The sequence below is a fragment of the Rhinatrema bivittatum genome, chromosome 3, assembly GCF_901001135.1.
Source record: "Rhinatrema bivittatum chromosome 3, aRhiBiv1.1, whole genome shotgun sequence".
NCBI classification, from domain to species: Eukaryota; Metazoa; Chordata; class Amphibia; order Gymnophiona; family Rhinatrematidae; genus Rhinatrema; species Rhinatrema bivittatum.
Genome location: NC_042617.1, coordinates 74,987,244 through 75,014,435, shown reverse-complemented (window position 1 = coordinate 75,014,435; position 27,192 = coordinate 74,987,244). Strand labels below are relative to the sequence as shown.

Here is a 27,192-nt window from a genome sequence, read left to right as displayed (position 1 = left end):
GTTTGAATAAAAATGAAATGAGAAAACTTTTGTTAAATATCATTACAATTCGAACCAAAGAAGACATGCAAGAAGGGAAAATACAAGTCAAAGTATTTTTTATATGTGTGAAAGATTATGTCTGGATGTTGCGCATTATAAGTGTAACAAGTAAATAAATACAATAAATAAACACATAAATAATAAAGTGTCAGGACTAGAAGGTGGCTGTGACTACAGCAGTTTGTGTTGATTAAAGCGAGATGGAAAATGGGAAACTGATCAAGTTGCAATAACTGAGGCGAGAGATGGTAAAGGCAATACAAGAGTTTTAGAAGTGGAAATAGAGAACATGGTCAGGTTTTGGCAATCATATGGAGTAAGAAACATCAGGATTTAGCAAGGAATTGGCCAAAGAAAAAAAGAAACAGAAGAGTTAAAAGTGATAGAAAGTAAAAGAGAGAGAAGAAGAATGGGGTTCTATTTCACAGAAATAGGAGAAGAGTTGGGAAGCTTCAGGTAGTATTGAAGTTCACTCTTAAGATATTTTATGATTTAGAATGCAATAGATCAGCTAGAAAGAGCTGACGGTCAGTAATTCTTGTTCTGGTGGTGGATATTGAGTAAAGAAGATATGGCATAAAAGAAGTAAAGTCAGAGGAGTGAATGAGATATCTTTTTATTCATCTTTAATCTTTGCATTAGTTCCTAATAACTAGGTAAGTTTTTGGCAAATAAAAAAATTTTGAAAATATATAGACATCTATAGAGTAATGGTCTGTTCCCTGATCTAGAGAGGTCACAGGAAAAGGATAGGAAAGAGTTAATAGAATGCTGTAAAATAGCCCAAGGAAAGAGGATATTATTAAGACAATCAATCATGTATTCTAGAAGGATCCCTGGGGTAGATTTCTGAGAAGTGTGTGGGCCAGAACCCATACCACTTGCATCCATATGTATCATATCCATAATTAAGGAATTATAAAAGCAGCTCTTATGTTTGGAGAGGCAGCCAGAGAGTTCTCAACTGACCACAAAAAAATAGACCTGCATTGGGAGAAAAATTGAGTAATTAGATAAACTGTTAAATTTAAGAGACTAGTGTGTGTCCCCACAGGCTGTGAGAAGGCAGGCATGCATACTGGGCAAAAAAAAAAAAAAAAAAAAGCAAGTTAGACTAAATATGGATTTGACCTGAAAGTTAAAAAAAAATAGCTGAACATGCTGTTAAAAAGTGAGAGAGCTGAATTTATGTTATGTTCCAAGTGTTATTTCCCTTTATTCCTGTAACTTATCCCACAGAGAAAACCTATGGCTTATGGAGCACATATAGCTTTTGCACATGACAGAAAGCAATCTAAAGTTTAACATTTTAACATCAATTTAATGTCTTAATGTGAAACATCATTAATGGATGAAAAGTTAACTCTTCCAGGGGTGCATGTCAACATAATTCAACGTTCCAAGATGACTGAGCAGGGTGTAATAAAACACATTGCAAAGATTAAGTGATTTTCATTTAAAGCTGTTTTAGAAAGTGTCCTTTGTTTAAAGGGACACTAGAAAGGCTGGGAAAGAGAGAACTTGAAAACAGTGAATATATGTTTCAGTGCAGGATGGAGAAGCACAAATATGCAAATTTAAGAAGAAGAAGAATTGTTCAGTTGTACTGGGCCTACCCCCTGAAGAATAGCTGCTGGGCTTTTGTTGCTTCACCCACCTTTACTATACCTAGGTCATTCTGGTGTGCCATATTGTGGTCCTCCTAACCCTTACAACATCATTAAAAAGGCTAAAAAAAAAAAAAAAATCAGTGAAGATGGCTGCAAATAACAAGATTCATGTTTTAAAGATGTTCAGATTCTACTTTTATCTATTCTAGCTACTTCTCTAAGTTTCCACTTTGTGAGGTCTGCACCATGGTTTGGCCGTAAATGCCGTATGCTGCAGTGCAGGAGTCACATTGCAGCAGTGGTGCATTCATACTGTAGGCGTGAAGAACTACCACCACGTAGGGCACATTCATTACAGTGACAACAGGGGTTCAGTCTCTCAACAGACTTCCCATCGATCCTTCTGCTAGAGCTCTGGTTCCCCCAGGCAATTCTCCTAGAGAGCGGAGCTGTGAGAAAATGGGGGGGAGGAAAGAAAAACTTCCTTTTTCCAAGCTTCGTTTGGCTAGCACTCCAGTTCCCATCTCCCTCTCCCTGTGGTTCATATCTATAAAGTCAAGATTATGTACTGCTGTCTAAAGAACGTATTGAAAATTCATTCTCCAAATTCTGGACATGGCTACTGACTTTTATACTTATCGTTCAGGACTCGCATGCTGAGCAATCAAAGTCTTTTTGTACTTGGTGCTTTCTTCTGATACTGATCGAGGTTCTTGAAAATATATTCTGGTATTACTAGAAAATTATAATAACGTTGATAGTCTAGCTATATAGGATATCTTTTCTTAAATGGTAAGACACTAGATTATAATCATGCCCTAAATTGTGATAACTTCTTCAAAAGATTAGATTTCAAAACACTCAGACGTTTTCTAAGTAGGAAAGCATATTAAGAATTATGGTATATGCCAGTATGTCATGTCGGGAAGTTTTACTAGAAGGTATTATAAGTTTATTTCTTTAAAAAAAAAAAAAGTGCTATAGTGCGCTGTGATTTTGCTCTTGATTTAATTGCCTTTTGTGTACAGTTGAATAAAGTCTGAATAGACGCTAGCTTGCAGGGCTCCCTGCTGCTAAAGTGCAGAGTGATTCCCGTGATATTGTCTCTAGTGGTGAGGTCTTGGATGAAACTGCGGCAGTGTTTTCCACTGACACCCAGCTTCCTTTTCTGTCCTGACCTAACTCGCAGGCAAGCTTTCGCTGGCAGAACCCAAAACTTGAAACAAAAGCAACCAAGGCTTCTTTATCCTCACGCATCTGTTTGCATGCAGTTTTTGTTTGTTGTCAGCGAATCTGTAGTTTAATTGCCTGCCCGTTTAAAGGAAGCGGAAGATTAGACCGGTCCCAGTGCAGAACTGAGCTCTCGCGACGCGGAAGCCTCATTCCCTTCGTCTTCAGCCTCTGTGCACCTGGCTCTGTCCATGGTCCTGTATTCGCCTGTGCGGTGTGTTACGCTGCTTGCTCCCCAGTGAATCCTGACCAAGAAGTTGAGGGGAAAGCCGCCGCAGTACGCTATCCATGGTGCTGAATCAAGATCAAGCTTGAGCGAGCAGAGAGACAGCTTAGCGCCTGATGCTGAATTTAACCTCCCTAGCGAGGAAGAACTGCAGAGATTCCTTTCCCGCGTTTCGCCAGGATTATGCTATCGGATTCTTAAGTTTGGATACCTTACGAACATTTGATCACCTGTGCACTTTTTTTCTCAAATCAACAAAGAATGAAAGAAAATGTGTTTTTTATTCTTCAGTTCGGGGATTTGGAGGAACACAATCAGTGCTGTGCTTGTTTTGCTGTGCATTGCAGTTTCCAGTGAACTTTTGATGAAAGTGTTTCTGCTGACTGCTAAGGGGGCATAAAATTACTTCTGCGTACCTTGATCAAGAATGGTTCATTAAGGAGGAAAAAGTTATGCTTGTATTAACTAATTTAAATAATTCAATCGTCCTAAGGTATTAGTTGAAAGAAATAATTATTTTCCATTACAACCAATGTGATGAGAAAATAAAACTGCATTCAGGATTAGTGGCAATCTATGAGTAAAACTTGCGTTTTATATATGAAACTTTCTCTCTTCTGTGAAAAATTTTAATACGACCTGCACAAAGAATACATTTAAATCCAACCAAAAGTTCGACTTGCCTATGATTGGGTTAGATCTCCTCTCAATGAAGTGAAAGCAGAATCGTAGTGACTGCAAAGGGCGAGGTTTGTGATAGAATAATAGACTTTATAATCATCATGACTAATACTCTGTGGAATCTATGATGAGTCACATTTTCAAAGGGACAAGACTGATTTAGCTGCAAGAAGTCAATAATGATCAGTACTGGCTTCACTTCGTACAGAATTCTGGAAACCTATGTAATAAAAAAAAGTTTTTTATTAAGAGCCTAAAATAATGAAAGTGCTTTTCAATGCTGCATTTGAAAATTTTGTTGCTAATTTCTATTGAAAAAGTAAAAGGAAGAAATGAGTTGGGATATAATGAATGGTATGAACAAAATAAAAATATTACAGCACGTACAGCCATATTTTGAAACACACCAGCTGTCGGATGTATCTAATATAAACATAAGGACACGTCTTTAGGCCATATTGAAATGGAGAAAAAGAAGCATCGCTTTCACAATTTAAGGATTTGGAAAGAAGATACTAGATGGGAGAAAATTAATGAGGACTGCTAGCCTCTAATGGCTGGGATGCACACAAAGATAGTTAGATAGATAGATAGAGCTATTTGGAACTGGTGGCTTTGGAAATTAAGCCTCTGTTTTCCAGAAATAAGGGGTTCCTTTTATTTGGATCCTAGTGTAGGATTTAAAGAAAATAAAACTGGCAATATATTGTGAGTATTGTTTGAGTTGTCCACAAAACAATTCTGAAATAGGGGTTTAGTCTAGTTATTTTACCTAATCTTTTTGCAACTTAATCACTAGATACAGTTTGAAAAATATTCTGTGACCTGAACAGTAGGCCAATGCCATACTATCCAATGAGGTGTTGGTTGCTGTCAACTGTCTTAGTGGTGCTGAAATTTGGATGATGTCTAGCAGGAGGTCGAAGGAGTGTTGCTGCTTGTTGCCTCTGAATGAAGATAATGGTCGATTTATTCTCTTAGCAGTCTTGATCATACTTTATTTAATAGCTGGAGCTACAGTGTTTTCAACCATTGAGAGACCATCTGAAATCCTTGCTCAAAATCACTGGAAACGGACTCTGCAAAACTTCAGTCATACATTTAATATCAGTGTTATAGACCTGAGGTCTTTCCTAAAGGATTATGAAACAGCCATGGCAGCTGGTATCAGGGTGAATGCCCTCAGACCAAGATGGGATTTCACTGGGGCTTTCTACTTTGTTGGAACCGTGGTGTCAACTATCGGTAAGATATCTTCACCATCTTTTAATTTATACTATTCTCTCTCTCTCAAGCTCTCTCCCTCTCCCAAAATTCCAGACACTGTTCCAGTCTCAAGGGTTGGAGTTTTGTAGAGCAGTACTTGGAATCATTTATCTTTACATTGTTCATTTTTTCTGGTATTTGTAAAACTGTTTCTACACGTGTGTTTTCTACTAGTGTAATATGATATTCACTTTGTGTGCTTTTGTAAAACCATGAATTCATGTACTGTTATTTTGCTAATGTTTTGCTTTTCTTGCCTATTACTGTTATTCTATTAACCTGATGAAAGCAATAATGCCATCTAAAGAGTCAACATGTCTTTTCAGGGTATTTCATCTATAAAATGCTTCCTTTCTTTAAATCACAAACTTTATGGTTGTAAGATAAAAAAAAAAAATTAAACCATCTTCTTAGAACTAAAAGGGAACAGATGTCAGAAGGTTAATTAACATGCTGCAATGTAATACTCACTCATGTTAAGAAAAGTGAAATGTTGGTTCTTAATACTGCTGTGAGTGTGAATGTCTGAAAGGTACTGTAAATATGTGCTGCTTTTTACCCTCCAAGCAAAATTCTGTTTCTTATCTATACAATGCAATGCATGCATAGAAATTGGGTTTTTTTTAATGTATATTTTATTTCCTCTCATTCTGCTGACAGATGTCTACATCAAGATAATCCAACAATTCACAATAGTGTTAGGGCCGGATATTAAGAGTTATGCGCGGGCGTAGATTTGTGCGCGCACAAATCTATGCCCAATTTTATAACAGGTGCGCGCAGCCGTGCGCTTGTTATAAAATCCATGGTCAGCGCGCACAAGGGGGTGCACAATTGTTCAACTTGCGCGCGCCGAGTCGCGCAGCCTTTCTCCTTTCCTTCCACCCTCCCCCCCCCACCTTCCCCTACCTAACCCGCCCCCTAGCCCTACCTAAACCCCCCCTTTACCTTTAACTTAGTTGCGCCTGCCTCTGGGCAGGTATAGGTTGTGCACACCGGCCAATGGCCGGCCCGCGATCCCGGGCAGAACTATTGTGGGAAAGCGGCAAATGTGCCTGTGCCTGGAAGCTCCTGCCCCACCCCCAGACCCCGCCCCGCCCGCTCCCGGACCACCACACCCCCTTTTTCAAGCCCCGGGACATACACGTGTCCCGGGGCTTGCGTGCATCGTTGGGCCTATGCAAAATAGGCTCGGCGCACGCAGGAGCAGATTCTGTTACGCGTGTAACTTACGTGCATAACCCTTTGAAAATCCACCCCTTAGTATATCAAGAACACATTCTTTTCCAAATTATTTTTTTCAATATCTTTTATTGAGGCATGATAATACAGTCCAAACCGGTTTGTAAATACGAGAATACACCTCAAACATTTTCCATTTGGATTGACCCCCACCCAGCCCCCCAAGGGAGTGGCATATTAAAATGGTTTTATGATCATACATGACATTTGAATGTACCAGATTCTTACTTAATTAATTCCGGGGTTTTCCAAATTATTACACTAATTCAATGCTTTATTCCTAATGATCTACAACGGGTAGCAACTCTGGTCCTTAAGGGTCACTAACCAGTCAGGTTTTCAGGATATCCCTAATGAATATGTATGACAGAGATTTGCACACAATTGATGCAGTATGCATGCAAATCTCTCTCATGCATATTCATTAGGGCTATCCTGAAAACCTGACCAGTTGGTAGTCCTTGAGGACGGGAGTTGCCCACCCCTGACCAGCAGTATTATTATGACAAATTGTTGAGATTTACCAAAATACTGAAACTCAAAGTAACTACTTTTAGGAAGGTATGATGAACAATTGAAGAAAAAAAGCTAAGGAGATAATTTTCAAAGGGATTTACATGGATAAAACTGGGTTTAACACATATAAATAGACTTTCCGCATATAAATTGGCTTTTAAAAATTGTTACTTTTACACATGTAACTCCTTTGAAAATTCACTCTGTAGGACAGAATTTTCAAAAGGTTTTATGCATGTAAATAGACTTTATGCATGTAAATGGGCTTTTGAAAATTGCTATGATATATGCTACTTTTACATGTGTAACTACTTTGAAAATTCACTTCTAAGAAACTATAGATTATGAAATGCAAAAACATGATACCCCACTTTCCTTCCCTCCACAGAAATTAAGTTAAACTAAATAATTTCTACCCTTATCAAAGTTAGTTTTAATTCACAAAAATGCTGAGCAACCATAATCGAAGTATTGCTGTGACACAGTACCCTGCAGTGCAACTACTATATGAGGTGTCAGGAAGTCCTTCACAGTGGAAGAGCTCCCCATCCCTAACACACATACCTGCACATGCCTGAGTTTCCAGGCCACTTCTGGAGTTGTGTGCAGGGTCCTGCTAGGGTCTGCTCTCATCTTTCTGACATGCAGACAGGCAGAAGTGCAGTATGTGTGTGTGTGTGTGTGTGGGGGGGGGGGGGGTGGAGGAGAGCAAAGGAGCAAGAAACCTTTGTGGGATATCTTGCTTGCCTTAGAATATTGGGATAATCTGGAGCTTTATCAAAAAATGGAAGAAAAATCCTTCTGAATTAGATGAATGCATTAAATGATTTAACTCGTAAGATATAAAGCTTTTCCTAATTTTTCATCTTGTGAAGTTGAATTGATGGAATGGAGTATGGTGTGGAATGTACTGACTATTTTTGTCATTCTGACAATATTCCAATCGGGTGGGGATAGCTCAGTGACTCAGTGATAGTGCAGTGAATTGCCACATAGAAAACATAGGGGCGGATTTTAAGAGCCCTGCTCGCGTAAATCCGCCCGGATTTACGCGAGCAGGGCCTTGCGCGCCAGTGCGCCTATTTTACATAGGCCTACCGGCGCACGCAGAGCCCCGGGACTCGCGTAAGTCCCGGGGTTTTTCAAGGGGGGCGTGTCAGGGGCGGGGCCGATCGGCGCGGCGTTTTCGGGGCGGGATGCAGCGTTTAGGGGGCGGTCCGGGGGCGTGGCCGCGCCCTCCGGAACCGCCCCCAGGTCCCGTCTCAGCACGCTAGAGGCCCGCTGGCGCGCTGGGATTTACTTCTCCCTCCGGGAGGCGTAAATCCCCCGACAAAGGTAAGGGGGGTCTAGATAGGGCCGGGGGGGGTGGGTTAGGTAGGGGAAGGGAGGGGAAGGTGAGGGGAGGGCAAAAGCAAGTTCCCTCTGAGGCCGCTCCGCTTGGAGGGAATGGCGGCAGGCTGCGCGGCTCGGCGCGCGCCGGCTACACGAAATTGGCAGCCTTGCGCGCGCCGATCCAGGATTTGCGCGGCTACGCGCGTATCTACTAAAATCCAGCGTACGTTTGTTTGCGCCTGATGCGCCAACAAAAGTACGCTAAGGCGCACTTTGTGAAAATCTACCCCATAGGGTTTAGTGGCTAGGCCAGGTTTCAACTATTTGGTCTAGCCAGGGCAATTGGAAATGCTGCAAAGATAGCACTCACATTCCTTCAGCAGGGAGGAGAAGGACTCTCAGTCTTTGCCCAGTGGCCAGAATTAGGGTCAATAAGGACAATAATGAAAGTGGCCACAAAGTTTGTAGTCCCATAGGTACAAAGTACCCACATGACCACAAGCTCATGTTCAAAGGGAAATTCCTCAGAGAGTTTCCCATAGAAAATTTAGCTGGCAAACACACTGCAGGTATAACATTCTCATGTACATTTGTACCTGCATTGAAACAGGTGAAAATGAATGCCAGAAATTATACCTAATTTGATTATACAATTTCCATGCATAATTTCCCTCCCTGACCCTTCTCTGCCCATTTTTCTAGCAGGTAAATGTACACGTGCTATGAATGCACCTATGCTTTTATCGACCAAGAAGGATGAGATCGGTGTATTGGCAAAATACTTTATTCACACAGTATATGGGCCCGACTCTGGCCGGGTTTCGCTCTATGGATAGAGCTGCCTCAGGGGCTGCTGTGTGGAGTGTTCTATGTTCACAGAATGAACAACGTGGGTCACATCAGAATCTTGTTGCTCCTTTTAAGTAAGGTGTATTGTGTATGCACTTGTTAACACATATTTCCTTCTTTCATTGTGTATTTCTTTACGGTTGCCCAAATGAAAGCAAAAGCACTGGATGCGCTGCACACTGCTCCACTTGTTAAGTGTGGAATAATCGAAACACTGCTTTTCTTACACTCTGACTGGTGTCACTTAGATTTATGTGCAAAGATGAGCGCGCTGCTCACGTCAAAAAAGCCTCTGTCCTGCTTCTTTCCATCAGAAATCTTCTGACTGTGACATTAATGTTCCGCCTCCACTCTAAAGCACTTCCAGCATCATGACACATCCAAAGAGCATAGCCTATGCTTTTATCCGCAGAAAGTGATGGGCGGGCAATAATCAGCCTGTGATTTTATGCAGTTAAACATAAGTTTACCTGTGTAAATTGCTTTGATTATCATCCCCTATGTTAGCTGGTTTCTGGAGGGAACCATGGCTTGTAGGCCATGACTGTGGACTATTGCTGCAATGGCTGGGCTGAGTTGGAGGGGAATATAAGATTAGGGTTAAAAATCCTGTAAAGTTACAAGTAAAGGCTCATGGAGCTGTAGGCCAGGGGTGGCAAACTCTAGTCCTCAAGAGACGTAAACAGGCCTGATTTTCAGAATATCCATAAAGAATATGCGTAAGACAGTGCCTCCATTGTATATAAATCTATCTCGTGCATATTCATCTTGGATATTCTAAAAACCTGGCCTGTTTGTGACTCTCGAGGACTGGAGTTGGCCATCCATATTGTAGGCCAATAGAGGCTGATTCTGATTAAACTGGAATCCCAGTAGAGCAAGAGACTACTGTCAGCGAAACATTTTAAAAAATGTATTCCATTGGAGGGATATTCTATTCAGTGTTTCCTATAATTGTTATATAGTTGATTAGGATTTTTGAGTCTGAGTCCAATATTCATCTGACTGTCTTTTGATAGCCTGATTTCAAAATGATTATGCTGATGGTACAAAGAGTTAGGAAAGAACTATGTATCTATAACTAATTCAATTGCACAGTGATACATAATTCATTCCACTAATCTCTAGATCAAAATTCTAAGATAATTTGTGTTGACTTATCCATAACTATCAACTCATCTTACACAATATAGAAATAGCATTTTTTCCATTCTGGATCCCAAACAAGCTGCTGACTGAAATTTGATTTGATTTGATTTTATCTGACTTTAGGAAAAAGTTACAAATATGGCTGCTTGTGATTGACTGTTAGATAGTTGTTGAATTATGGGAGATTATGACTGGCCATGAACTATGGGAGTGGTTATTTAATTTTTATTAATTTATTGGTTTAAATTGTATTTTGTATTTTACTTTTGTTTTATAGTTTTTTGTTAATTTTATTTACATTTAAGTTTCTCTAGTAATACAGGGGCAAGTTTTCAAAGGCTGTAGGCTCCTAATTTTGCCCATTTGAAAATTTACTAGGGCCAAGGCCTAAATTTACACTCCTAGTAAATTTACATTCCTAGTCAATTTAGGCACCTAAAATGTAGGTGACTAAAGGGGTGGAATTAGGGCAGAGAAACACATTTAGGAGCTTAGCACTGGCTTTCAGAATGAAACACCTAATTTAAGATGCCAAATTAAGACAAATAAATAGCAGCCCTAAATTTCGTTGCCTAACTTTTATGTGAGCCTTCGCTGCTTGAGCGCCCAAATTGGACGTGCGTTCATGCACCTTCACCGGCGGGGCTGCTGGAAGCCGCTTTCGCCGCCGGCTGCCCACGGGAGGTAGGGGAGCCGCGGTGGGCGCCTTGGGAGGAGGGGAGATGCATGAACGGACGTCCAATTTGGGCGCTCAAGCAGCAAAGGTGCATGAGTGCACACTGTGACCTCGGATGTCCATCCGGGCGCTCAGGTCACGGCATGCGCTCATGCGCCTTCGCTGCTTGAGCGCCCAAATTGGACGTGCGTTCATGCAACTTCGCCGGCGGGGCTGCTGGAAGCCGCTTTCGCCGCCGGCTGCCCCCAGGAGGCAGGGGAGCAGCGGTGGGTGCCTCGGGAGGAGGGGAAAGAGGACTGGGGCTGCTGGAAGCATGTAGTAAGTTTACTTTTGTTACAATTTCTATTTGCTTTAATAACATGTCGAGTCGATTTTCGCCCTGCGCTTTGCTTTGGGAGGGGGGGGGAGAGAGGACTGGCAATCCCCGATGCCCGAGCGTAGGAGAACCATCCACTTCCTGGTACCTGTCATTTCAAATTTGAAATGACATTTGAAATGACAGGTACCAGCGCACCCAGGATACTGTATAAGCGCTCTATAGCGCTCTATACAATAAAATGGATTGCGCTTCATGGACGCGCTTTGGATGCGGCTTGCATTTGCATGCCATTTAAATACTGTATTGAGCGGTATGTGATCCGAACTGTGCGAGTGGCAAACGAGCGGGCGCCCGGCACTGCCGCACTCTTTCTTACGCGCCCTTACTGTATCGGCCTGTTAGTTAGAAGCCTATTTTCAGGGTGAACTTAGGGACCCCAGCTTGATTCCTCATTTTGTACCCTTGGTATAAGTGCACTAGAAAATGGGCCCCGGTACTGGTCTCTCCCTCACAGAAGAGTGATAGTTATAGCCATACCATCAGATCTGCCAGTTCAGTCTTTTCTTTAGATGATCCTACCTTATTTAAAAAAAAAAAAAAAAAAAAAGGGCAAAGATTTGAATTGAGCCCTTTGTCATCTGTGCTATTTGTACTGAGCAGTAGAAAAGAAACATTCCATAGATTAACGCCCCACTTTCACTCCCGAATATCTCTTACCTTTTCTGTGGGGTCTCTAAAGTCCAAAAGGGATAAGAACAACTCTGAGTCACTCCTGCTCTGCTGGATCCCGATTTGAAAATGGCACTGGCTTACCCTGGGTTTATGCAGCTCAGCAGGGCCCTGAGACTGGTTCCACTGCTGCTCCCAACCCAATAACCACTTGCGTTTTCAGTTGCCCTGTACCAGTGGGTCAGCTTCAGTCCCACAATGCTGGAAGATATTCCCTTGCTGCTACTGCTGCCACTCCTTCCACCCAGACTAAGGGCTCTCATCCTTCTGCCCACTTCCCTGCCGTGATCGCCGGAGCTCCCCAGCACAGCCAGGCTTCCCAGTTCCTCAGGTCCAACTGCCTCCACAGACCACTGTCCGCTTCATTTCCGCTGCCACTGCCTTCTGAACAACCATCCTCCAATCTCTGGCAAAAGCCAACTGACCAAACACAAAAGAAAGTGGAATTTTGTCAGCCAGTAAACTGACGTATGAGATCTAGCCATGAAATCCCCCTGTATTGTCAAGAGCTGACTGGGCTGATAGCCTGCCTCCTTCTCTTAAAAGCTCCAACTGCATTCAAATTCTATTTTGGCTTAGATTCAAGTTTTCAGTTACAGAAGAGCAAAGTAATAGGCGCTTTTCATAGACAGCAGGACAAATCAACCACACATGTGGGTGACGTCATCTGATGTCACTCAGGCAGAACAAGCTCTCTCAGCGCTCAGAAGGACTGCGAAGGACTCTGAGAATGCGCAAGTGTTCCCACAGCAGCCGCCACCTTATGAGTCTCTCTAGTTTTTATCACACGCGCTAACCTTCATCCATGGGGATGAGGGCGGGATTGTGTAGCTGATTTGTCCTGCTGTCCATAGAGAACAAAGGTAAGCCACTTTGCTTTTCAGTGAGCAAGCAGAAAATAATCACCCACACAAGTGGGGACTCCCAAGCTGAGAACTGCATATAGTTTTTGATAGCTTTATACAATACAATGGATTATGCAACCTATAAAGAAGAGGAAGGAGACAGAATTGAAAATTTAGTGTGGCACCCCTTTCAAGTACCTATGTACCGTTTCATAGTCTTATTTTTTCACTTGCTATTCTAATGTATCAATAGGCTGAAATGTAAATATTGTGCTGTTCAATTTCTCCCCTTCCATCCCAAGTTTATTTTCCTTGTTTTTTGTAACTTTCCCTCTCCCTTTTTCTGATTCACTGTATTTAAAGTTCAAGGTTCTTATTGAAAATATTGTTTTTTACGTTACGTTATGCTTTACACTCCTTGTTATTTGTAAACCGGGTTGATGTGATGCCTATCATGAAACTCGGTATAACAAAAACAATAAATAAATAAATAAATAAGTCTGGCCACTAGATGCCACTATCCCTGTATCCCAATCCCCATCCTTTACTCCATACTGCGTGGGTCTTTGCAGCATTGGTTACAAGACCCTTTAATTTCTGCCAGCACTTTGTTTTTTTTTTTTATTTTATTTATAAGATTTTCTATAGCGGTGTTTGGAACCAAGACCGTCACATCGGTTTACAACTCTTGCATCAAGAAAAAAACATGACGGATAAATATCTAAAACATTTGTTCCAATAAAATTCAATCTAAAAATAAAGTAAAAACAGAAACTCTATAGTTGTATTAACATCAATCTGTCTCGAAAAATTTGAATAAAAGATCAATATGTCTAAATTAACTAAAACAGGACTAATAATAATAACCAGGGTTAGGTAACATAGTTGAGGTTTTTTTCACGCCTTAAATCTTCTTGTATCTTCTGTCTTTTCACTCTCCTTACCCTTGCTGTCTCTCACTCTTGACTCTTTGCTTATGGCACCTACTTTATGCAAGTGTTAATCTCTCAGGCTGCTATACAGCAATTAAGTAAACAGACTTCCAACCCATCCTGGACTTTTAAGGTACTGAGAGGAGGGAGATAATTATCTGACAAAAGTAAACAAAAAGACTTTGATGGCATCAAATCTTTACTGGACTAGCCCAAGAGCAGTGTTGTATCCTGATTCATTATTAAAGCTGCAAGAGGATTATGGACTGGCAGTGATTACTGTGCCTCCTGGCCCTCTAATTGCTGCATCTTTAAGGGCTGACTCAGATGTGACATGATCCTGCTGCTAGTGAAGGAGTCCTGAGACAAATGTGAGGGAGCATATGCTCCTGAGACTCCACAGCTATGCCCCTGGTGTGCGATAATGACTTTAACTGCTGATTCCACCAGGTTTTTAAATATCATTGAACTTGCTTTGTTTGCAGATGAGAAAATGGTGTGACATAAACTGTAGTTGCCATGTGGCCTAGCATCTTCACAAAGAGATGGGCTGAATCCTTATTTTGAATGGAGAGATGCCTGATTATTCTGATTAGCTTGTCCATTCTGTTGTAAATGGGGTAAAATAAATACCTGCCCAATTGTTGGTGGGGCCACGGGAGCTTGGGGAGCTCCTGGCAGCCAGCGAGAGCCCAGAAGTGCTGCAATGAGTTTTTAAAAAAATAGATAAATGCCACTCAGTTCAGCTGGTGCCACACTGCAGCAGCAGTGCTGGGAATGCTGCTGCTGCCAGCTTAAGCCAGTGGGCAGTGTCAAGGTTGTAATCAAAGCCCTGGCACAATTACAGTGTAGGCCGAAGGGTCCTCACAGACTTGGGACAGTGATGTCAGCAAGAGGCTGCCAGTGCCTGTAGGAAAATTGAAGTTTAAAATCTGTCAGAAACTGGGGTTTGGTGATGGTGGTCACTAGGTGAGAACATAAAAATATGGATTTTACCCTTGGTTGGGGGAAAAAATGTTTATTGTGTAAGTTAAAAATATAATTAACTGTAAAAATGTTAAAATAGCTAATATGGTCATGAAAAGACACAGGACTACAGTTACATTTATCTAGAAGCTAACCTGAAAGTTTGGTATGATTTTGAACTGTGCAAGTGGAGTTTCTTATTGGTTTCATTTTCCAGCTCTCAGAGAGAAAAAAAAAGAAAACTCTTTGCTATCCCATAGACCAGAGCTTTCCAAACTGTGTGTCGGGACACGTTAGTGTGTCGCCTGCAGTGTGCAGGTGTGTCGCGCAAGCCCGGTCAACTCTGATGCGAGTTTGGGCTTTTTTTTTTCTAGAGATTCACTTTTTTTTTTCGGTTTATGGGTTGCTTATTATTGGGTGATTTTTGCTGTCAATCGCGTTTTTTTGGGGGGCTTGGTGGGTGGAACGAGCCCAGCCATCCTTGCATTGGCTGCTGCTGCCGATGAGGCCTGGCGATGAGGAGTACTGACTGCAAGCAGCAGTGTCTGGTGATCATGGAAGGGAGTGAAGCACTTAACTGGCAACAATCAAAAAGACGAGGTACATGAGTGTGGGGGCCAGACATGTGCTGGGGGGAGAGAGATGAGTGAGTGGGGGGCAAACGTGCTGGGGGGACAGACATGTGCTTGAGGGGGAGAGATATGAGTGTGTGGGGGCCAGACATGTGCTGGGGGGGAGAGAGATGAGTGTGTGGGGTACAGACATGTGCTGGGGGGGAGAGAAATGAGTGTGTGGGGGTCAGACATGTGCTTGAGGGGGAGAGATATGAGTGTGTGGGGGCCAGACATGTGCTGGGGGGAGGAGAGAGATGAGTGTGTGGGGGACAGACAATTTGTTTTATTGTTTCTCATAAATTATAACAATAACATGAATCTTGGAATATATATTTTTAATATAAATTTAAGGTTTTCATGAGATAGGTTGTATTGTGAAACATTTTATTTATATATATATTTAAGGAAACATACATAAATTGTCGAAATATGTTTCGTTCGTTTAACCTTTAACCTCTGGTTTACTAGTAGACTGAATTACCGTGTCGTGAAATTATGTTTGTCTAAAAAGTGTGTCACCAACATGAAAAGTTTGGAAAGCTCTGCCATAGACAATGTCATGGTGATGCCATGGAAATGTTAGCCTACTCCAGGGTCTATGCAAGGCAGCTGGGTGATTAGGTCTGTGTAATAACACCAAGCTGAGGCAAAGCACAGAAAGATTTGAGAAGCAATTTGCCTTTAAAGAATGTTTTGAACATTCTTAAAATTCTTTTGAAAGCTATGTTCCTTAGTCAAGATGTTTTTAAATGGTTTCTTGGTGGATAAGAAGGTTTGCTAAAGTAGATGAGAATTATTTCTTGAAGAGGCTTCAGAGGAGTAAGGATCTCTACTGAGGATTTTTTCAGAATGTACGTGAAGACTGAGGTAGAGAGAGGCTGTGTTAGAAGCTGCAGAGGGAATGCACATGGAGACTGCTGAGAAAGCTGGCTGGAGCTTGAGGCAGGGCTGTGTGCTGGAAATCTGAGATGGAGGCAGGGAGAGAGCTGTTTTGAAAGTGTAGGCAGCACTGCTGGAGATTACAGAGAAAGCATGTAGAAACTACAGAGAACACTATGGGGTAGATTTTAAAAGAAGCGCGATCAGCCTACTTTTGCTTGCGCATCAGACTCAAGCAAAAGTACGCTGGATTTTAGTAGATACGCGCGGAGCCGCACGTATCCACTAAAATCCTGGATCGGCGCGCGCAAGGCTATCGATTTTGTATAGCCTGCGCGCGCCGAGCCGCGCTGCCTCCCCCCGTTCCTCGGAGGGAACTTTCCTTTGCCCTCCCCTCACCTTACCCTCCCTTCCCCTACCTAACCCACCCACCCGGCCCTGTCTACACCCCCCCCTTACCTTTGTCGGGGGATTTACGCCTCCCGGAGGGAGATGTAAATCCCCGCGCGCCAGCGGGCCTGCTGCGCGCCGGGCCGCGACCTGGGGGCGGGTACGGAGGGCGCGGCCACGCCCCCGGGCCGTAGCCACGCCCCCGTACCCGCCCCCAAAACGCTGCCGACACGCCCCCGGAACGCCGCGACGACCGGGCCCGCCCCCCGACACGCCCCCGACACGCCCCCCCTCCGAGAACCCCGGGACTTACGCGAGTCCCGGGGCTCTGCGCGCGCCGGGAGGCCTATGTAAAATAGGCTTCCCGGCGCGCAGGGCCCTGCTCGCGTAAATCCGCCCGGTTTTGGGCGGATTTACGCGAGCAGGGCTCTGAAAATCCGCCCCTATGTGCAGGCAAGCAGAGCTGTTGTGACAGTATGTGAAAGTGTGCTCATTGTAATTCTAATCCTTTTCTGAGGTAAGAAATTAATTAAACTTAAGGATAACTTCCTATATCCGGTCCACAGTGTTTATTGCCAGCTTTGATAGAAAAGTGGATGTGAGAAAAGTGGATGATTGATGAGCTGATTTAATTGAAGTACATAATACCTCAGAAAGAAAAATATTCATTAAGTCCTACAGACTTTAGATTGTGTACATTCCACCTGTAGACAAAGGTGCTGCAATGTTTAATCACATCTACCTCTGTGTTGTTTCCTTGGAGGGGAAAAAATCTTGGACATAACTTGGAATATAGAAGTCCTACAACTTGTTCCTGTCTTTATTGGAAAATAAATGTGGAATGTGAGAGAGTGTGATTGAATATTTTCTTTACTTTGTGAGTTCTCTCCAAACATCCTTAGACAGGGTTGAAATAATTATTTTTTGATTTTCTGTTAGCAAGAACTCCAGTGTCATTTATACACACACACGCTAGCAACATTATAGACTATGGAAGACTGGCGGTGTGAGGCAATCAGTCTTTATTATTGATTTGGTTTGAGATAGTGTAATAGGTGAACTACTGCATCCTGAGACTTCGTGGTCAAGAGTGGTAGATTAGGTCTAGTCTGCATCATCAAGCAGCGTGAGCTATTCCTTGATCACAAGCCACCAAAGCTTCACATCATTACTGGGTCAGCGCTCTCTACCCAGTGTTCACAAACAGCGCTCTCAAAAATTATTACCCAGCAAAGATGTGTGCACCAATGAACTGTGGCACAATTTTGGTAAATTGCACTAGTGCAACACACATGGACACACAAGAGGTTAAAATCATTGCGTTAAATCAGGTTAAAGATAAAAGTTGTTAATACTTACCTGGAAAATTCCAGAATTGCCTAAAGAGCTTATAATAACAAGTTAACACAAAGAATTAGATTTCTTGAATTAAAGTTGAAATTCATTTGTTCTCATTAAAAAGTAATCTTTCTACAGGAAGCGGTTTCTATTACAAACTGTGTTAAGAATTAGAGTGAGTCACATATGAAAAATTGTTTTTTGTGTACCAAAAGTAAATTATTTCTCATTGAAATTATTGACATTATTAAAAGATTTGTTTGTTCAATAATTACACTTGTTGCTAGAGGTGAAGAACCTAGAAAATTATCCATTTCCCAGCAAAATAAAATCCTTTAATTTAATTCTAAAATTGCCTCTGAAATCATTTTTCTATTTTGATTTATTTTCTGGTGAAGACACTCTGGGTGTACCATCTTTAAAAGCAGAAACCCCAATAGCCTGTAGGTATGCACTGTCTTTCTGACACCTCTTAGTGCTGTATTCCTGTATACCAGTGTTAGACACAGAATGCAAAGGACTCTGACTACGTGCTGGAATACAGCCAGACTACGTGCTGGAATGCAGCCAGCCAACACCCCAGACCCATTAGCTGATTGGTCTAATACATTCTCAAATGAAATGCACTGCACTAATCTAGAATCAACACTCGGCATGTACTCTGATTGGTCAGTATGAAAGGTATAAAAGATTATGCACTTCACTAGAACTTTGGGGTGGCTGGGTGATTGTACAGTTGTATGGACCTGTCGCCCCCCAGAACAAACTATTTCCTCGTGCTTTGTTCTGTTCCTTGTCCCTATCCCTTTGTCTCTGTCTTTCCCTAATAAAGTCTCAAGTTACCTATTACAGCTGTACTTTCTTTAGAGTAAACAAGCCTTACCATCTGGCTACCCACATGACAGTGCCTGAGATAGTTTGGTGCCCAAGGTTGTTTACACTGTGATGAGGGAAGAATGCCTTCCCTTGTATGGCGTCTAGGAACAATCCTATGAATCTATGAGGTGTTTCAGCTGTAGATTGGATTTTGGAAAATTAATGATGAATCCCATGGGCTGAATAATCTGGATTGTGTAGTGAATGGATGCAAACACTCTCTGATGAATATTGGTGGGTATGTGCCAATCGTGCAAGTATGGAAATACAAAGGCATTGCTTTTCCTGACCCAAGCCACCACTATTATAAGGGGTGACATAAACAGTAAACACCCAGGGTGCTACATAAAGTCTGAAAGAGAGCACACGATATTGATCATGGTCATTTGCTATAATGAACCGTAGAAACTTTCTGAGATTTTCATGAATCAGAATGTGTGTATAGGCACCCTCAAAATCTAGCATGGTAAGCCAGTCATTTATTTCTAAGAAATGAAAGATTGTTCCTAAATAATTCATCCTGAATTTTTTCTTTTTCAGATGTTTGCTTTAGCGCACATTATATCTCGTATATCACATGATATCCATGATATTTTGCATCTCCCTGCCTAAGTTCCCTCCCCTATTACAATGATCTTTTTTGCATGTGATTTCATGCATGAATAATGCAAATACATGCAAAAAAGTTCATGCATAGGCAATTCTATACAAATAGGGGCGGATTTTAAGAGCCCTGCTCGCCTAAATCCGACCAAATCCGGGTGGATTTAGGCGAGCAGGGCCCTGCGCGCCGGTGAGCCTATTTTACATAGGCCTACCGGCGCGCGCAGAGCCCCGGGACTCGCATAAGTCCCAGGGTTTTCTGAGGGGGGCGTGTCAGGGCGTGTCGGGGCGGGCCCGAACCGCGCGTCGTTTTCGGGGCGTGTCGGGAGCGTTCTGGGGCGGGCCCAGGGGCGTGGCTACGGCCCAGGGCGGTCCGGGGGCGTGGCCGCGCCCTCCAGACCCGCCCCCAGGTCGCGTCCCGGCGCGCTAGCGGCCCGCTGGCGCGCGGGGATTTACGTCTCCCTCCGGGAGGCGTAAATCCCCCGACAAAGGTAAGGGGGGGGGTTTAGACAGGGCCGGGCGGGTGGGTTAGGTAGGGGAAGGGAGGGGAAGGTGAGGGGAGGGAACGGGGGTAGGCTGCGTGGCTCGGCGTGCGCCGGTTATACGGAATTGATAGCCTTGCGCGTGCCGATCCAGGATTTTAGCGGATACGCGCGGCTACGCGCGTATCCACTAAAATCCCGCGTACTTTTGCTTGCGCCTGATGCGCCAGCAAAAGAACGCCAAATCGCACGGTTTGAAAATCTACCCCATATTGTTTTACAGCCGATTGAGAAGGTGGTCTGCCATGTTCAAATACCTACACCTTTTTGAAAAGTGGTAAATGTGAGGTGGGAGGCCTGGGAACCTAACAGAGGTCCAGAGGCTCCTGCCTCATATTTAAAGAGAGAGCTAAAAAAAAAGGTCTCAGCAAACAGGAGGTACAGCAGGAATCAGTGCTGACTCCTGTTTCAACCTAGGGCTGCCAGTCAAAGTAGCCCCGACACTCCTCCTCCCAAAGACCATCATGGCCCCACCTCCCCCATCTCCCAAAGTTTAAAACATTGAAAGTAGGGTCCTGGCTCCTCTGATCCCCTTCCCACCCAACCCCCAAGTCAACAATAAAGTCTCAGCTCCACCTGCCCATAACACACACTTCCCACTCCATAAGCCAAAACATTAGGGTGCAGGCCCCCACCCCTGACCCCACCCCTGAGCACCCATCCCACACTTCATGGATCCCATGTTTGGGATCCATTTGAAGGTTTGGAGGGTACAGGGGGTGGAGTCATACTAGTCTTCTAGAACATATGTCTATGACTGAAGATGTATCAAAAATATTGTAGGTTGAATGTATGAGATGTTTTCCACATTATACGGTCTTGTTAATAACTAGTGTGAAGAGGCTTTGAGAGTCTGCTGGAAACTGAAGGGAGATATTCATTGGGTTTTGTAAGTTATTATACATATAGTGGGCCATGTATAATAGATGGGTTGCTATTCTTGATGACAACATAGCCAGCTGGAAAATCTTCTTTGCTACTTTGCCCAACAGTCCGTCATTCTTCCCAGGAGGAGTACTGGATTGTGTTTTGGATTATTCTGCTCTTTTTAAAGCTAACTACCACCATTGACTCATGAGGCAGTTGAAATTTTATATGTCCTAGACAAGATTGGACTTTATACTTTAGATCTAGCTTCCTAGAAGCTGACAGAGTGGTAACTAGTGTTTACCATTTATTGTCTGAAGTTCCTTTAACACTGTCGATTGGCACTGCTAGAACTTGCTTATGAACTTGAATGTATTTTAACACTCCAAAAATGTCTTCTCAAGGCTCCCTCTCCTTATGAAATGTAAATGAAATTGAGATATATATCTTTTTTAGGAAAGCCTGGTAAGACATATTCTCAGATGGGAAAGTACTTCTGACCAGCTTAAGTAAAAGATCTGATGGTAGACCAGTTGACTCTTCATCAGAATGATAAGAAAAAGTACAATAGGATGATTGAGACTTTTCCTTGGACTCTAACAGAATTATTGGTGATTCTTCTGAGGTTGGCCTATCTTTAGAAAAGTTGAAACTTTGAGACTTAATCGGTGAATCCATTGGTATAGTCTGACTTGCTTGGAATGGTGGGATGGAATACCTAGACTTTGAAGGAACAGCCAATGACTGTAAAATAGACTTAATCCTAAAAGGAGGCAGAACAGTACCCAGAATATTTGCAAAAGATCTGTGGGCAAAATCTTGCCACATCTGCCTAACAAAGGGGTAGTATTCTGCACTAGGGGACAGAACTGTTATTGATGAACTATCTGACTCTGGGACGAAAACTGACAGAGCATTCTTAGAATCAGATATATTGGTCTGGTGCCCTTTCAGATTCTCTGATCAAGAGGTTGTTGGCCCCAAGAATGGTATCAATCGTCTGCTCATTGACAGTGCTGTGGAAGCTTCAGTGCTGAGGAGCAGAGGTGCTGCGCTAATAGACCCTGGCTGGTGTATAGTGCCTGGGGAGGCTTCATTGCTGAAAACTGCAGGCACTGTCCTTCTCTGCTCCGAAGGAATCTCGGTACTGTCCCTTGTTGAATCAGCACTGAGTTGCTTCTGTGCTGCAATTTCCTTTTTCTTCTTATGATGTCTGTGCTGAGATTTAGGGGAGTCATTGCACAGTGAACTTGAGATGATGCCAACCTTTTTGTTCTAGTTACTGATCCCTCAGCTAGTTTATTTCTTCCTCTTGTTAGATTGATATTGTGGCAAGTATAATAATCCTTAAGCTTAAGCTACCTGTATTTTAAAGCCCTAGTCGACATGCAGCCAGAAGCAGCACAGTTTGGAACATCATAAGATGATCAGAGGCAGCGCAGACAACATTCATATAGGTCTAGGATTGATATCTTATATTTAGAGCATTTCTTTAAACCTGGGTTTCTTTCAGTTTTAAAATTACAAAAAAGGAACTGTAACCTAAGAATTTATTTATTTGTTTTTTGAGTTTCACTAGACAGAAAAAAAAACCAAAATAAAAAAGCTAAGCTGACAAAAGGAGAAAAGAATTAAACACAGTACTGGATTCTGGCTAAAAAGACAAGCAGCTGATGAAAGAGAGCAAGATTCACATCCTTTTGTTTCAGTTGAAGAAAAAGACCAAGAAGTGTCAGACCATGGTGGCGGGAAAACCCTCAGAAAGACTTTCAGAATCTTGCTGAGCTCTGTGAGAGCTCATTCCATCTCAGTGCCATCAGATGATGTCGCCCGCTTGTGTGGCTTAGTATGTCCTGCTTGTCCACAGAGAATGCTTGATCCCAAAATGCTTGGTAACTTGCTTATCCAAATAGCACTGTGAAGAAGGAGGCAGATATGGTGCTATAATGGTAATTGAGAATAACAGCAGGTTTATCAATATAAACATTTACAAAGGAAGACGTGCACTAACTATTTTTTATCCGATCACAACTGTCTACTAAGAAAAGAACTGCAGAATGGAAGAACAGTCAGCATTATAAAAGGATACCAATATTTCCTTAGAGACTGTATGCCTGACTGCACACACAAGATGACAAGGAGCTGTAAGGAAAGTTTTCTACAGCATAAGCACCATAGATACATGTTGCTTAGGCTATGAGAAGGGAGAAAATTATTACATAGTCGGATACATTTTGAATGTTACATAACTGACCAAGTACCCACATACTTTTCAGCCTCCACAAACCAATATGAACTTCAAACATAAACTACCCGCTTAGTAAATTTACCTGGTTATTTTTAGCTGGATATTCAGCTGTATTTGCAGCTGAATATTTGGCTAAATCTACAAGCTCTAAAATTCAGTGATTTTATTTAGGATACCTCTTTAAAAGACCAGACTTGTGTGAGTAAATTAGCCAATTAATGCTGAATATCACACAAACCACTTAAATTCAGAAATCTACCCCAGGAACATTACAAATATAAGTCATTAATGTGGCTTTAACATACATTAAATGCAAATATGGGCTGCTACAAGGTAAAACAGTGCTTTATCTGCAGAAATGGTAGGTTATAAAATTGCCCACCTGATTTAGGGGTAAAGCTACATTTAAACTAGAAATCAAAACTATATTGCAATAATATAACTTCAATTAGAGACCAAATGACCACTTACTGAAAATGTGAAAAAATTTAAAATGTTTTTAGAAAATTTGACAGAAAATAGAATCAGAAACAAGATATGTGATACGAGGTTCATCCCTGTCTCCTACCCGCAATGGGCTTCAAACAGACTTCAAATATCAGCATTGTTTGTCAAATCATTTACCATTTTCTTGAAACAAATTCTGCCAAAATTATTTATCCAAAATTTTGAAACAATTAAAAACTGATACTTATTTCAAGGTTTTTGTTCCGCTTATACTGTCTTATAAAACACTTTATACAGTGTTGCTTGCTTATGCTGCCCAACATGGCCAATGTTTCGGCGATCTGCTCGCTTTTCACAGGCATCTTGAAAGCACAGCTTTCTATAAAACAAGAACAAAACATCAAAACTTGATTATAACAAATGAAAATAAATAAGAACTCTTCATCAAGCCTCCCAGTACCATTACAGTACAGCCTTCCTTCAATTCTCCAAAAATGGCGGCACCCTCAGTCAGTGTCCGAAGCACCAAGTATTTGAATGAACCAGGAACCAAACACAAAAGACAAGCTATCATCCAATCAGATTGGATGGTTACAAAACCACACCCACTAATAGTCCCCAGACACTCAGTGTCAACATTTAAAACCCCGAGTATTTAAACCACCAAGCACAATCAAAAACAGCAACCAATCAAAATGCTTGAAGAATACAAAACCCTGACCTACTGATAGTTCCCAGATTGAATCACTATCTACCTCTATCATATCTCTAACCAGTAATAACCTGTTAATCAGACTATTTCAGCCTCAAACCCTAAACCACACCTGACTAAAGAAGCCCAGCCCACTTTGTCTCTTTATTGAGTCCTCCCAGGGTGGATTGTGCAGAGAATATTAATCTACTTTTGTTCAAGGTGTAATAAATGTGCATTGAAATCTCCCCTGCACCTAGGTGGGTGTGCAATCATTGAAACATACAGCTCACTAAAGCTGTGTCCCATAGTTAAACAATGTTCAGCTAATGGAGCATCAACTATACCTCGTGTAATGGTGATCCAATATTCAATCATTCTTGTTGTAAGCATACATTTGGTTTTTCGAACATATACCAGCTTACATGGGTACCATGTATAAACAGCACCCACTGATTGGCACATGGAACAAAATCAGTAAACAAACCTAGGGAAGCTGTCAATTGGTAACCTAGAACCACACACTGAACAAGCACCGCACAGAAAATGTCCATATGGTCCCTCATTGATATTCCCTCTTTCTCACAATTAAAGTCAGAATGCATAACTCTATCCCTTATGTTCTTACCCCACTCAAGGCAAATAAAAGTGGTTCCTCAAAAATCTGGTGAAATTGCATATTCACTGCTGAACCTGATAAATTAAGGGTGAGAAGGGCAAAATACACAAGGGACAGTCACTTACAGATTTCTTACTCAGTTGTTATTTATTATTTATTTTATTATTAATTTTTTATATATACCGACATTCGATCTGAGATATCACATCGGTTTACATTCAGGTACTGTAGGTATTTCCCTATCCCCAGAGGGCTTACAATCTAAGTAAAAGTAGTTCACGATTTGCACATCATGCTCACTTAGATGCTTTACGAATGACATGACTAGGCTACCTGACTGTTGCTTTCAGCAGTCCGAGGGACAGACCTGCAGACCACTGCACCTACATGACTCCCTGAGCTCATCCGAAAGAGTACTGATGCTGGGAGGGCCCCGAGGCAACATGTGGCCAACCACCACGCTCAGCTGCATCTCTGATGCTGTTCCTTGCAAAACGCGCCATCCCTAGGCATGTGGTGGGAATGCCTCTGCAGCCCCTGTTGATGACATCATCAAGGATGCCCTATTTATGGCAGCACTCCAGTTGCAGAACACCTTGGTAATAGATCCACTATCTCAGTAGAGCAAGTTGCCTCAGCGTGTTCCTGATCTTCATTCCTGTGTTCCCGGTCTTTGTCTCTTCAGTTCCTGATTTTCCTTCTTCATTTCCTGGTCCTTGTCTTTGTCCAGTGTTCTGTCTTGGGTTCTCCTTCATTTCCTTGTCTTGTAGTCAGTCTCCAGGTCTTCATTGTCTTCTATGTCTTCGTCTGCCCACCTGTGCTGTTACTCACTTCCCTGCCTGCCTATCCATCCCATCCTCCTTTGGACAAATCTCTGGTTTTGACTTTGGTCTGCTTGACACTTGACTATAATTGAACTCTGCCTGCAACTGACCACTGCCTGGTTCATTACCACAATTGAATCCTGCCTGCCACTGACCTCTGCCTGACTCTTGACATCACCGGAATGCTGCCTGCCTTGACTACTGCCTATCTCTGACTATGCCTGTACCTAATCTGCCCCGGACCCTGGCCTGTGGCTCACCCATCTTCATGGACTTCAAACTCAGCAACAAAGGCCTGTGCCTAAGTTCTGCTGGCCCTGGCACCCGAGGGCTGAACCTAAGGGGAACAAGGGCTGGTATAGGTGAAGCTCCAGTTGGACCTCTGCTACAGTCAGCTCCACCAGCCGCCGGTGGAAACCTGCAGGGCTCCTTCATGTAAGCTGTGCAAACTCTGCCTCGGTCCAAGGGTCCACATCCACAACAATATCCCCTCTATTCAAAATGGGCACTCATCTCCCTTGCTGTAATCTTATATTTACGTGCAGTAGAACAAAGGTGTCTGAAATGCAGAAACTGATGCTGTGGTAGATGATCCCTCAGTTTTTGGGGTTGACAGCTAGTATATTGCAAGAGGCTATTTCTATCTGAGGGCTTTATGTGTATAGTATACTCAAACTTATCTTCCATCAATTTGACAACAATGTCTAAATATGGTAAACTATGCTTACGCATTGTGTATGTAAGTTTGAGATTATGATAAAACTCATTAAGCTAAATCATAAAGTCCATGAACAGATTCTCCTCACCAGTCATCCAGACCCAGTGGAGAAGAAATGGCAAAGATTGCAGATGTGAATCAATCTTTCACAAAAACATCTACCCTGTACATTAAGAAAAGCTAATTCTGATAGCAGGTAAGACAATTAGTAAAAACAAAAAATACCATAACAATTAGGAGTCTGTGAAGAATCCTTATTTTTCTTAAATGAATTATTTAAGAAAATCATTGGGCAAGCAAAAAGCTGACATTAAATCCATACCACTGAATCCCAGTCTAGTGTGTAAGCTGACATTAGCCACTGAATTGCGCTTTTGCCAACGATGTTCAATTAACCAGCTGTTTTCCATTTATGGCTGCTGTGGTAGATGTGTCAGATTAACCTGATGACTAGCTGAGCACAAAATCAATGTTTGATCACAACAGACGTCTATAAATGTTACACAGTTCTGCAACATACAGTAACATTTTAAAGCTTAAAATGTTCTAAACAGTGCCATAATGAATTTTAATATTGCCTCACTATTATGAGTAACCCCTAGATGTGCAATTGAGAGATGCATGCAAGTACACTCGGCATCATGTTTGGTAAGTTCTGTTCTACAGTATCTTTTGGCAGTTGTGTGTGGGTAATCCCAGATCTTTCTTGCTAGCATTCCATTATCTCATGTTTATGTCCTCTCCCTTCCTATTATTTCTACCTTAAAGAACATGCATGCAATCAAAGGCATGTTGTTGTTTTTTTTTTTAAACCTGTCACATTTGACGATGTTAACAGCTACAGTTGTTTGGTGCTCTCTGCATCTCTTTTAGTTCAATGGTTCCCAAAGTCAGGTCCCCAGTAGGTTACATGGCAGTCCTTATCT

General features: G+C 42.2%; 1 protein-coding gene across 1 annotated transcript in view; it reads left to right on the top strand.

The window, feature by feature from the left end:
- Nucleotides 1-4,691: 4,691 nt before the first annotated feature.
- Nucleotides 4,692-27,192, top strand: part of KCNK12 (potassium two pore domain channel subfamily K member 12) — a 129,462-nt gene continuing 106,961 nt past the window's right edge. The window contains exon 1 of the mRNA XM_029596765.1: nucleotides 4,692-5,034. Coding sequence (XP_029452625.1) covers nucleotides 4,692-5,034 — 343 coding nt within the window. The remainder of the gene's footprint in view (nucleotides 5,035-27,192) is intronic.